This window comes from Rhinoderma darwinii, unplaced genomic scaffold (assembly GCF_050947455.1).
Source record: "Rhinoderma darwinii isolate aRhiDar2 unplaced genomic scaffold, aRhiDar2.hap1 Scaffold_126, whole genome shotgun sequence".
NCBI lineage: Eukaryota > Metazoa > Chordata > Amphibia > Anura > Rhinodermatidae > Rhinoderma > Rhinoderma darwinii.
In genome coordinates, this window is record NW_027461958.1 from 503,922 (window position 1) to 517,602 (window position 13,681).

Consider the following 13,681-nt stretch of genomic DNA (forward strand, 5'->3'; position numbering starts at 1 on the left):
GTGTCAATTGCTAGTTCGGGATGGGTAGAGGCTGTAGTGTTTTTTACTGAGTTTGCAGCACTTCAGAAAAATGTCCACCCCAATGATCACTACTTTATCTCACATATCTGCAGTTCTCAGAACCCACAAAAACATTTACACTATGTTCACACTTGCATTTTGGCTTTTGTACATAATGAAAATCAAGCCGCTGTGACGGATCCGTCGTATGATGGACCCAATTGACTTACAATGAGTTTGGTCAGGATGTCCATCGTTTTGACGGGAAGAATAGTGCTGCATGCAGCGGAATTTTTCCTGTTAAATCTGATGGACATTTGGATGGAGGTTCAGAGCCTACAAAGCAAATGTGAACAGAGGCTTACATATATGAATTATATTAGTAGCTCTTTTTACAAGATGAACATTTATGAAATCTGTCCTTGACTCCATCCATACCCTGTATAGCAGCACTTCTTCTTCCCTCTTCTTCTTCATGAGATTAATTTGCTCTTGTAGACTGCATTTCTGAGCCTGCAGTTGGCAGGCTTCTCCTTGGAGTGGCCTTATTTCCCCTCTTAGTTTTCGCAACTCTTCCTGCGCCTTTCTTAGGGCTTGTGTCCCTCTTTCAGCACACTCCAAGCGTTGAAGAAGTTTGGGCTCATAATGGTCTTGGAGGGTACTGTGTTGTTCCTCAGTCAGGCTTTGCAGGTCTGCAGAGAGCTGTCTTCTTTCCTGCAGTTCACGTGAGATTCGCCTGCGTTGTGGAGCTCTAACTCGCTGCTCTTCCCCCTGTCTCTGTTGAGTAAAGGTATTCCGCAGTTGGGAAATCTCCTCTGTCAACCGAGCTGCAACAGTCTCTAGTTCCTTGTGTTCTGCTGTTTTCTGAGCTAATTCCTGACGCCGATTTTCAAGCTGGTATTGGCAAGCTACACATTCTTTAGTCACTCGGAACAATCTGCGACGTATTCCTCGTATCTCTTCCTGCAAAGTGTCCCTCTCCAGTTCTGTCTGAGCCTTCTGTCCATATGCCTGCACTAGTTCCTCATGTGCCTGTTGTACAGCTTCCAATGAGGGCTCCTGAAGTATGGCCAGCTCTCGTATGAGCTCATTTCGTTCCCTTTCCAAGTCTTCCACAGCTGCGATACAATACTGGAACCTTAGCCCAATGTCCTCCAGGGACAAAAGTTCCGGAGTGACTGGTGAAGGGGGACTAGGCACAGCAAGTACCCTAAAGAGACAGGAACCACCTTATGTAAATAAAACTGACAAATTTGTGTTTTTAGGAATGGATATATATACACATATATAATATATTACGCTCATAAAATCCCCCTATCCCAAGTAGGAATCTCAACCAAAATGATCATAAGAAATACAAGCTAATGCACCCCCGCCAAATTGGTAGATATGGCATATATAAAAACAACTCCACCAAATACATGCCCCTTATATACCACAAACAAATGTATATGGTGTATAGTAGTATCTATAGCAGGCACTTGGGAGCACCGGATACATGCTTGTTTGTTTAATTTTTCATTTATTTTTTTTTAAACTGAGGAAACATAAATTAAGTGGTAGAAGCCGTATCTTTGCCTCTTAACCCCTTAACGACCAAGGACGAAAATGAACGTCATTGTCGGCTGCTAGTTCCCGCACCATGACGTTCATTTTCGTCCGCATTTCAAACTGTCATTCTGTGTAAACACAGAGTGACAGACCCGCGCTGACAGCTGTCCTAGACATCTGAGACATCAGTCTTGCTGGACAGCGGACCATCGCCGCTGATTTCGGAAGTTAACCCCTTAAGTGCGGCGACGGATTGCCGTCGCCGCATTTAAGTGGTTTGAAGCACATCGGCAGCCCCCACGAAGTGATCGTGGGGGCTACCGATGCTTGTCACGGCAATCGGAGGTCAGATAATGACCTCCGGGTTGCCATGCACGGAAGCCTCGGAGGAACAGCCTCCGGCCGTTCCTCCTCTGCTTCCTGTCAGTGTGACAGTCACGTCACAATGACAGTTAGAGTACATCACACTACGTGTGTAGTGTAATGTACTCTAGCAGCGATCAAAGCTGCAAGACTAAGTGTCCCCTAGTGGGACAAGTTAAAAAAGTAACAAAAAAGTAATAAAAATGTTTTAAAAAAAGTGTAAAAATAAAAGTTATAAGTTCTATAAACACTAAATGCTTTTTTTCCTATAATAAGACTTTTATTATAGAAAAAAAATGAACACGTTAAAAAAGTACACATATCTGGTATCACCGCGTTCGTAACGAACCCAACTATAAAACTGTAATGTTATTTTTCCCGCACGATAAACACCCCAAAAAAAATCAATAAAAAACTACGACAGAATCGCAATTTTTTGGGTCACCACCGCTCCCTAAATAAAGAATAAAAAGTGATCAAAAAGTCGCATGTACCCGAAAATAGTACCAATAAAAACTTATATCCGTCCCGCAAAAAACAAGCCCTTACACAGCTTTTTTGACTAAAAAATTAAAAAATTATGGCTCTCAGAATATGGTGACACAGAATTTTTTTTTTTTATAAATAAGTCATTTTATTGCGCAAACGCTAAAAAAAAGGACCAAACCTATATACATATGGTATCGCCGTAACCGTACCAACCCGCAGAATAAAGTAAAAATGTCATTTATAGCGTACGGTGAGCGCCACAAAAAGAAAACCTAAAAAACGGTGTCAGAATTCCTGTTTTTTGCTCTGGATTGCAAAAAAATTTAATAAAAAGTGATCAAAAAAAATTGCATGTACCCCAAAATGGTACCAATGAAAACTACAGATTGTCCCGCAACAAATAAGCCTTCACACCACTCTATTGATGGAAAAATAAAAAAGTTATGGCTCTTGGAAAGCGGGGAGTGAAAATCTAAAATATGAAAAAAAAATGGATCAGTCCTGAAAGGGTTAATTCATTTCTAATGAAAAAACGTATGACAACATGTTGGGTATTTCCGTACTCGGGAGAAATTGCTTTATAAAAAAATGGTTGTTTTTTTTCCTCCTTTATCCCTTGTGAAAATGAGAAAATGCAACATTTTAGTGGAAAAAATTTTGATATTAATTTTCGCGCCCTAATTCTAATAAACTCTGCAAAAGACCCGTGGGGTGTAAATGCTCACTATACCCCTAGAAAAATTACTTGAAGGTTTTTCCAAAATGGGGTCACTTTTGGTGGGTTTCCACTGTTTTGGTCCCTCCAGTGCATTGCAAATGCGACATGGCACCGAAAACCATTCCAGCAAAATGTTGGGGTGCATTTTCTTCGTTATTCCTTGTAAATAATAAAAATTTCTATGTTGTTTCAGAAAAAAAGTACATTTTAATTCTTACAGACTAATTTCAATATATTTAGCGAAAAACCTGTGTGGTCAAAATGCTAACTATACCCCTAGATAAATACCTTAAGGGGTCTAGTTTTCGAAATGGGGTTGTTTATGGGGAGTTTCTATCATTCTGGCAGCTCAAAGCTTCTCCAAATGTACATTGGGGCCTCCGGGTGTTCCCTTCCTTTGGGGCCCTGCCGTGTGTCCAAACAACGCATTAGGGCCACAATGTGGGTATTTTTGAAAACAGGAGAAAGAGGGTGATAGATTTTGAGGTGTGTTTCTTCATTTTCATGGTCGCTTTACAAAGAAATCGGTCTTCAAACAAATACTTTTATGAAAAAAGTGAAATTATTATTTTTTTCACCTGATATGCATTAAATTTAGCAAAGAATTGTGGTGTCAAAATAATTACTATACTCCTAAATAAATACCTTATGGGGTCTAGTTTTCTAAATGGGGTCGTTTATGGGGAGTTTCTATCGTTCTGGCAGCTCAAAGCCTCTCCAAATGTACAGTGGGGCCTAAAACATTTTCAAGCAAAATATGAGTCCTGAAAGCCTCCGGGTGCTCCCTTCCTTTTGGGTCCTGCCGTGTGTCCAGGCAGCGCATTAGGGCCACAATGTTGGTATTTTTGAAAACAGGAGAAAGAGGGTGATAGATTTTGGGGTGTGTTTCTTCATTTTCATGTTCGCTTTACAAAGAAATCGGTCTTCAAACTAATACTTTTATGAAAAAAGTGAAATTATTATTTTTTTCACCTGATATGCATTAAATTTAGCAAAGAACTGTGGGCTCAAAACACTTACTATACACCTAAATAATTACGTTATGGGGTCTAGTTTTATAAATGGGGTCGTTTATGGGGAGTTTCTATCGTTCTGGCAGCTCAAAGACTCTCCAAATGTACAGTGGAGCCTAAAACATTTTCAAGCAAAATATGAGTCCTGAAAGCCTCCGGGTGCTCCCTTCCTTTTGGGTCCTGCCGTGTGTCCAGGCAGCGCATTAGGGCCACAATATGGGTATTTTTGAAAACAGGCGAAACAGGGTGATAGATTTTGTGGTGTGTTTCTTCATTCTCATGGTCACTTTACAAAGAAATTTGTCTTCAAACTGATACTTTTATGAAAAAAAGTGAATTTTTTTTTTTTCCACCTGCTATGTATTAAATTTAGCAAAAAACTGTGGAGTCAAAATACTTACTATACCCTTAGGTAAATACCTTAAGGGGTCTAGTTTTCTAAATGGGGTCATTTGTGGGGGTTTCCACCATTCTGACACCTATGAGCCTCTGAAAACCTGGCTTGGTGCAGGAAAACAAAATGTACTTCAAAATTTATAAAATTATTATTCAATTTGTAAGTCCTCTAAATTGCTGAAAATTTATTTTATTTTTTCAAAAGTGCTGCCAAAATGGAGTAAAGAGATAGAAATATATATTTAATTAAAAAAATTGTACAGTATGTGTGTACATATGTGACATATTGCAGTTAAAAATAGGGGAAAATGGTAATTTTTACAAAATTTCTTCCATTTTTTTATTTTTTAATTAATTTCCGCAAATTGTATCAGTCTACTTTTACCACTAAAATAAAGTACAACATGTGACGAAAAAACAATGTCAGAATTACTTGGATATTCAAAACTTTCACAGAGTTATTCTCTGATAAAGTCAGACATACCAGATTTGACAAATCTGGCTTGGTCATTAAGGTACAAACATGCCCGGTCATTAAGGGGTTAAAGTGCTGTTTGAAGTATGGAAAATATTTAAAGAATTATTCTTACTGCCAATCAGTGCAGTGCAAATAGTACAGTCTGCCCTGCACTGCCCCATATCTTTCCTCGGCAGCCAGTCTCATTTGTGCCGTCACTCTCTGCAATTACATTCAGACCAGTCCAGGACGGATCGCGCTTAGTGCTGTTTTGAAGTGGCACATCCTGGGCCGGTTTCTTTTCTCTACCTGCTGTATTGTTGTGGTCTGCCTGTGCTGGCTCGATGCCAGTGGTGGATTAATATCATCTTAGGCCCTGGGCTGTACACAAGTTATGTGCCCACAACCTACACGTAAGTATCACCTACATGTCAAAGTACATCACATGCCACTCTGCAGACTGTCTCTTAGCCTGATCATCTGCTGCCACTCACATTTCCCCACAGCCCCCACCACAGTAATGTACATAGATTGTAAGACCTACATTACCAATAATACCCCATACTGCTACTGAATAATACCCCCATACTCTTACTAAATAATATCCCATACTGTTACTGAATAATACCCCCATACTGTTACTGAATAATACCCCCATACTGTTACTGAATAATACCCCCATACTGTTACTGAATAATACCCCCATACTGTTACTGAATAATACCCCCATACTGTTACTGAATAATACCCCCATACTGTTACTGAATAATACCTCCATACTGTTACTGAATAATACCTCCATACTGTTACTGAATAATACCCCCATACTGTTACTGAATAATACCTCCATACTGTTACTGAATAATACCTCCATACAGTTACTGAATAATACCTCCATACCGTTACTGAATAATACCCCCATACCGTTACTGAATAAAACCTCCATACCGTTACTGAATAATACCTCCATACCGTTACTGAATAATACTTCCATAATGTTACTGAATAATACCTCCATACTGTTACTGAATAATACTCCCATACTGTTACTGAATGATACCTCCATACCGTTACTGAATAATACCTCCATACCGTTACTGAATAATACTTCCATAATGTTACTGAATAATACCTCCATACTGTTACTGAATAATACACCCATACTGTTACTGAATGATACCTCCATACTGTTACTGAATAATACCCCCATACTGTTACTGAATAATACCCCTATACTGTTACTGAATAATACTTCCATACTGTTACTGAATAATACTTCCATACTGTTACTGAATAATATCCCCATACAGTTACTGAATAATACTTCCATACTGTTACTGAATAATACCTCCATACAGTTACTGAATAATACCTCCATACTGTTACTGAATAATACCTGCATACGGTTTCTGAATAATACTTCCATACTGTTACTGAATAATACCTCCATACAGTTACTGAATAATACTTCCATACTGTTACTGAATAATACCCCCATATTGTTACTGAATAATACCCCCATACTGTTACTGAATAATACTTCCATACTGTAACTGAATAATACCTCCATACAGTTACTGAATAATACCCCCATACTGTTACTGAATAACACCCCCATACTGTTACTGAATAATACCTCCATACTGTTACTGAATAATACCTCCATACAGTTACAGAATAATACCCCCATACTGTTACTGAATCTTACCCCATACTGTTACTGAATAATACCTCCATACTGTTACTGAATAATACCTCCATACTGTTACTGAATAATATCCCCATACAGTTACTGAATAATATCTCCATACAGTTACTGAATAATACCCCCATACTGTTACTGAATAATACCTCCATACTGTTACTAAATAATACCTCCATACAGTTACTGAATAATACCCCCATACTGTTACTGAATAATACCCCCATACTGTTACTAAATAATACCTCCATACTGTTACTGAATAAAACCTCCATACTGTTACTGAATAATAGCCCCATACTGTTACTGAATAATAGCCCCATACTGTTACTGAATAATACCTCCATACTGTTACTGAATAATACCTACATACTGTTACTGAATAATACCCCCATACTGTTACTGAATAATACCTCCATACTGTTACTGAATAATACCCCCATACTGTTACTGAATAATACCTCCATACTGTTACTGAATAATACCTCCATACTGTTACTGAATAATACCCATATACTGTTACTGAATAATACCCCCATACCGTTACTGAATAATACCTCCATACTCTTACTGAATAATACCTCCATACTGTTACTGAATAATACCCCCATACTGTTACTGAATAATACCCCCATACGGTTACTGAATAATACCTCCATACCGTTACTGAATAATACTTCCATAATGTTACTGAATAATACCTCCATACTGTTACTGAATAATACTCCCATACTGTTACGGAATAACACCTCCGTACTGTTACTGAATAATACCCCCATACTGTTACTGAATAATACCCCCATACTGTTACTGAATAATACTTCCATACTGTTACTGAATAATACTTCCATACTGTTACTGAATAATATCCCCATACAGTTACTGAATAATACTTCCATACTGTTACTGAATAATACCTCCATACAGTTACAGAATAATACCCCCATACTGTTACTGAATCTTACCCCATACTGTTACTGAATAATACCTCCATACTGTTACTGAATAATACCTCCATACTGTTACTGAATAATATCCCCATACAGTTACTGAATAATATCCCCATACAGTTACTGAATAATACCCCCATACTGTTACTGAATAATACCTCCATACTGTTACTGAATAATACCTCCATACAGTTACTGAATAATACCCCCATACTGTTACTTAATAATACCCCCATACTGTTACTAAATAATACCTCCATACTGTTACTGAATAAAACCTCCATACTGTTACTGAATAATAGCCCCATACTGTTACTGAATAATACCTCCATACTGTTACTGAATAATACCTCCATACTGTTACTGAGGTTATTGGTGCAAGTTTTAATTACTTTTTATTGAAAATGATTTGCACTTTTTGAGATACAGCTGCTTTGTATCCTGTATACAGAGCAGCTGTATATAGCGCTGAGACCTGAATCCATTAGGTCGCCTATTACCGATCACATCTAAGTTATGAACTTAGATGTGATCGGTAACAGCTCGATCCTGCAGGACTCGCTGACACTGAATACAGGATACAGCGCTATATACATTATATAATATATTTATTTTAATTAGCGGGGGCAGGTTTATGGGGAAGGATTAGGGCCTGTTCACATCAGCGTTGGCTTTCCGTTCCGGGGTTCCGTGGGAGGTTTCCGTCGGGTGAACCCCGCAATGGAAAGTCAAACTGAAACCACAGCTTCCGTTTCAGTCACCATTGAAATCAATGGTGACGGAAACATTGCTAATGGTTTCCGTTCGTCACCATTCCGGCAGGTTTCCGTTTTTGTGACAGAATCAATAGCGCAGTTGACTGCGCTAATGGTGACGGAAACGGAAGCTGTGGTTTCAGTTTGACTTTCCGTTGCGGGGTTACCTCCAACGGAACCCCAGAACGGAAAGCCAAAGCTGATGTGAACAGGCCCTAAGGCTTCTTTCACACTAGCATTAATATACGTTTACCTCTCTTCCGCCAGAGGAAGAGAGGATCGATACGTTAAACGGAAAGCAACGGCTCCATTAGAATTACCATTGCTTTCAATGGTAATTCTAATGTATCAGTTGCTTTCCGTTTGTCTCCGTTCGCTAAGTTTCCGTTTTTTTTAAAGGAAACAAAAGTGCAGTCTGCCGAACTTTTATTTCCGTTCAAAAGAACGAAAACCTAGCGAACGGAGACAAACGGAAAGCAACTGATACAAAAGAATTACCATTGAAAGCAATGGTAATTCTAAAGGAACCGTTGCTTTCCGTTTAACATATCGATCCTCTCTTCCTCTGACGGAAGAGAGGTAAACGTATATTAATGCTAGTGTGAACAAGGCCCAATACGAGATATTAATATTAATAAAAAATTAAAAAAAAATTTAAAAAAACAGCGGGGATTTGAACCAGCAACCTTCATGTGTAAGGCAGACAAGCTAATCCAGACATGGGCAAACTACGGCCCGCGGGCCACATACGGCCCGTTAGGCTTTTTAATCCGGCCCGCCGAACTTGTCCAAATTATAGTAAAAACCTCCTTTTTTTTCCCCTTTCCCTGCAATGCCCACGTTTTCCCAATAGATGGCGCACTCAAAACACATTGACCGTTGTTAATGTGGCGCGTATTTCTCTTTATTTCACTTTAATTTTCACTTAGTTTCACGTCACCATTAAGCCCTTCGGTTTTCAAAGAGTACAATATCAGCCGTCACTTTGCCACGAAGCATGCAAACTATGCTAGCAAGCAGTCAACACAAGAACGGGCGGCTACTGCTCAGAGGTTGGCAGCTAATTTACAGAGTCAACAGAACTTTTTTCTTGATAAATCACAGTGCGTATGTTATTTTAATCTATTTACATTTCCTCCTCCCAGTATCTGCGAAATAGTATGTAAATGCCATATCTTGCATATTCCTTGAGACAAATTTATTAACTGATAAGGGCTATTTTTCACATTTGAAAGACAGTTAATAAATTGGGTTGTAGTGTTCTTACTGTGCTATGAGGTTTGCACACACTACATTTAATGCTTTAGTATATCCGGCCCAAACACTCCCTCCAAATGCTCCTGGCCCGGCCCCTCTGTCAAATTTTAGAACCCATTGTGGCCCGCGAGTCAAAAAGTTTGCCCACCCCTGAGCTAATCACTACTCTATAGAAGCTGTCATAATCAATGCCTGTGAAACTGTAGTAGTTGAGGGTTTACTATTAGTCTCTCCTCTCTGCTGTGTGTGGGTGGTGACTGGTCAGAGACTCACAGTCAGACTGGCTGCCGCATGCAGTGTGCACTGTGAGTGACTGTGAGACTCACCAGTCACAGCTCTGATTGTAGCTTTCCCACGCTAATTGAGCACAGGAAAGCTACAAAGCCAGGAGTATACTGCAAGAGGGGGGGGGGGGGCGTTTTACTGACAGCAGAGGGCTCTATAGGGGGGAATTATCCCCCCACCATAGAGCCCTGACTAGTTACTATACTGAAATGTTAGGGGGGTCTGAGCATCTGAATCAGAATCCCCCCCTATAGAGCTCTCTGCAGTTAGACGCTCAGACCCTCCCCCACCTACACTAATCCTTCCATTATAGTGATGTGAGGGCTCTATGGGGTGGATTATTCTAGCCCCATAGAGCCCTCTGCTGTCGGTAAAATGCCCAGACCCCCCCTTGCAGTATAGTCACGTCACGGGTCCCGGTTCCAGCAAGGCAGGAACTTACCTCGTGCTGCTCGTGCTCCTCCTGCAGACTTGCTCCTCTCTGGCTGCATGTACTGTGTGCAGCGTCAGAGAGGAGGAGGAGTGTTACAGACGTTCGGCACGTCTGCTATGTTCGTCTGCATGGCCCCTCCCCCCGGTCCAGTCCGTCCCGGGCTGAAAATGCCGCTCCCCCCTATGGGTAGGTGGTGCCGCCTGAGGCCGTCGGCTCACCTGGCCTCATGGCAGATGCGGCACTGCATATAGCTCAGAGGGCATTAGAACATCATCTATTCAGACACAGTGCCTATAGCTATGAATTACAATCTTTCATACTTGAGGCACTTACTTTTCTTATGACACACAATTTTTTTAAATGCGATGGTACATTCTATTTACAACTGAAAGGAGTATCAATGGGAGCCAAGTTCTCCCCCTCCGTGGCAAATCTTGTGATGGCCTGGTGGGAAGAACTGTTTCTTTTTTCTACTGTTAATCCCTTTGGCAGATTCATCAATTGGTATTCAAGATACATTGATGACCTGCTATTTATATGGGAGGGTAATATATCAGACATCGCTAACTTTATATACTATCTGAATGACAACCAATTTAACTTAAAATTTACTCATTTGGTCCAAAAAAACACTATTCAGTTCTTAGATCTAGAACTCACAGGCCAATCAGGAGAAATAATTAACACTAAAACCTATCGCAAACCCATCTCAGGAAACACCATCCTGCATGCATCAAGCAGTCATCCCAAACAGACCATATCATCAATTCCTGTGGGTGAGATGTACCGGGCGAAAATAAATTGTAGTGACGATAGCAATTACCAAGTGGAACAACAACAAATAGAAAGGAGACTACAAAAGAGAGGGTACCCAGAATGGACCTTAAAAAGAGCATCCTCCATTGTAGAGAATAAACCTAGAAATCGACTTCTTGAACCAAAATGCAATAAAAATACCATTCGAAATATACCCACCCTGGTGTTACAGTGCAGTACCCAGTTCAATGCTATTAAGAAAATTGTCCAAAGAAATTTAGTTATCCTTATGGAAGACGACATCTTGTCAGATATTCTGAAGGACGGTTGTCAAGTAGTACCCAGAAAAGCTCCCTCTTTAGGTGATGTTCTTTCTCCCTCTGTTCTTCCGCTAAATACTTTAAAACCTACTTGGCTTCATTATGCGGGTTTCTTTAGATGCGGCTCACATCCCTGTAACGTTTGCTCATATGCTAGACCAACAAAAACTTTCAGAGATTCAGATAATGTAAAGAATTTCACAATCCAAAATCACATCAATTGTAATAGTGAAGCACTAATTTACATTATAGAGTGCAACACATGCAATCTCATGTACATAGGATGTACCAGCCGTAAATTTAAAGTGAGAATATTGGAACATCTGGTTATATTAAAAATCCAAACATTGCAAACATTTCCAATGTTGCAAGACATTTTATAACCCAACATAATAGATCTACTACAAGCCTTCAATGTTATGCCATAGAGAAAGTAAAAATACCAACTAGAGGGGGTAACATAAAACACAAAATCTTATCACGAGAACCCTACTGGATATTCACTCTAAAAACGAGAGTCCCCGATGGATTAAACTTCAGAAAAGAACTTATGTTCCATTTCTAATGAATAAAAATAATATAGACCCAGTAACACAAATTTAGGAACTTTAAAACATTGGTCAACAAAGTAATATTACAACGCTATCTAAACGACCATATGCGTTTGTCGGGATATATTATTCTTCATAATGTGTATAATTTCCTAATTGTGAGTAATGAACAAAAATAATGAACAAAAATAATATAGAATAATTAATACCAAACTAGAAATATCAAAAGCTTGGCTAATAAAGCAATACTGTAACTATAGTGCCATCTGATTGGCTTCATGTATTTGTCGGGTCATACTATTCTGTACGATGTACTTTATTTCCACCTGTCATAGTATCCATGAGTAAGAAAATAATACTGATATCTGCCCCAAATACTTAATTATAGTAATCTTTTCAGTTCAGAACTTATTTTAAATTGTTTGAAATACTGTATTTTTTAGCCTATAATACATATTTTTAATTTCTCGATGTGAGCATAAAAGAGGTTTATATCCGTCAGCCTTACAAATGAAATACCATTTCATTAAGCTACAACTAGAACATTTGGTATCCCCATCATTTTGGACAGTTTCAGTGTCAATAATATGATAAACATGATAACTACTATAGAATAACAACATAACACTTCACCGGCGTTTCAGTTCAGCACCATTCTGCTGGACAGCTCCATTACGATACATAGCTCCCATTCATAAATTGCTCAAGCCAGTTGTGCGCCCTCTTGTGTTTAAAAACCAATATGCTGGACAGCATCACTTTGCTGAACCAACAGCATTACTTTGCTGAACTAGTTTCAGCTACTAGTTTTAATTACCACCTGTAGGTAACCGGATATAAACCTCCCCCTGATAGTTTGTCATTTAACAAAAAGCCATGAGGAAGGACCTGGTGTGCGTCTGAAACGCGTAGGCACCTACCTATCTATCTATCTATCTATCTATCTATCTATCTATCTATCTATCTATCTATCTATCTATCTATCTATCTATCTATCTATCTATCTATCTATCTATCTATCTATCTATCGCTAAGCATTACACTCGGGACTGATCTTGTTTTAAATACCCAAAATAAAATTGGAACAATGTTCTATTTTAACTAATTGCGCTGGATCCTCTATTCTTTTGTTTTCCCTGTCTTCAACACCGTGAGCCGTCACGGAGATCCAGGTGCAGAGCGCAGAAAACCTGCATCAAAGGTGAGCTGGAGGATCCCTCCCACAGTTTCTGTTTATATTGTTGGATACTCCTTACAATTTCTCAATTGCCCGGACTCCATTACCTGAAGTATATTCTGAAGATGACCCCTACTAGACTTACTAATATTTTGTATAAACGGAGATTGTTTCCGACTCAAAATATTTCTCCACTGTCCTGACAAAAAATATATTCTCAAGTCAGGTACTGCCAGTCCACCCTCTTCTCCTCTATCCATCAAGTATTTTAACTTCATTGCAATAATTAGCAAAAATTGCAAAAATTAGCATTTTTCTCAATTTAAATGTATCTGCTTGTAAGACAGGCAGTTATAAACACAAAATTGTTCCTAATTAACATCCCCCATATGTCTACTTTAGATTGGCATCGTTTTTTGAACATCCTTTTATTTTTCTAGGACGTTACAAGGCTTTGAACTTTAGCAGCAATTTCTCACATTTTCAGGAAAATTTCAAAAGGATATTT

At 39.1% G+C, this 13,681-nt stretch overlaps 1 protein-coding gene across 1 annotated transcript; it reads right to left on the bottom strand.

Annotated features, from left to right (window-relative positions):
• Positions 1-300: 300 nt before the first annotated feature.
• LOC142699080 (syncoilin-like) lies at positions 301-11,272 on the bottom strand. Its single transcript, XM_075847988.1, has 3 exons — positions 11,241-11,272; positions 439-1,210; positions 301-336 (listed from the first exon to the last, which is right to left on the bottom strand). Exons 1-3 carry the CDS (start codon positions 11,270-11,272, stop codon positions 301-303), a joined length of 840 nt encoding a protein of 279 aa, XP_075704103.1.
• Between the last annotated feature and the right edge of the window lie 2,409 nt (positions 11,273-13,681).

What these genes read in the sequence shown, in the direction of transcription:
- LOC142699080 (XM_075847988.1), bottom strand. Translation starts at nt 11,272, where the DNA reads ATGGAGGATGCTCTTTTTAAGGTCCATTCTGG. An exon ending in CTTTTTAAGGTCCATTCTGG is followed by an intron (nt 1,211 to 11,240) that starts GTACCCTCTCTT and finishes CTGTCTCTTTAG; the next exon opens with GGTACTTGCTGTGCCTAGTC. An exon ending in AAGAAGTGCTGCTATACAGG is followed by an intron (nt 337 to 438) that starts GTATGGATGGAG and finishes TTTGCTTTGTAG; the next exon opens with GCTCTGAACCTCCATCCAAA.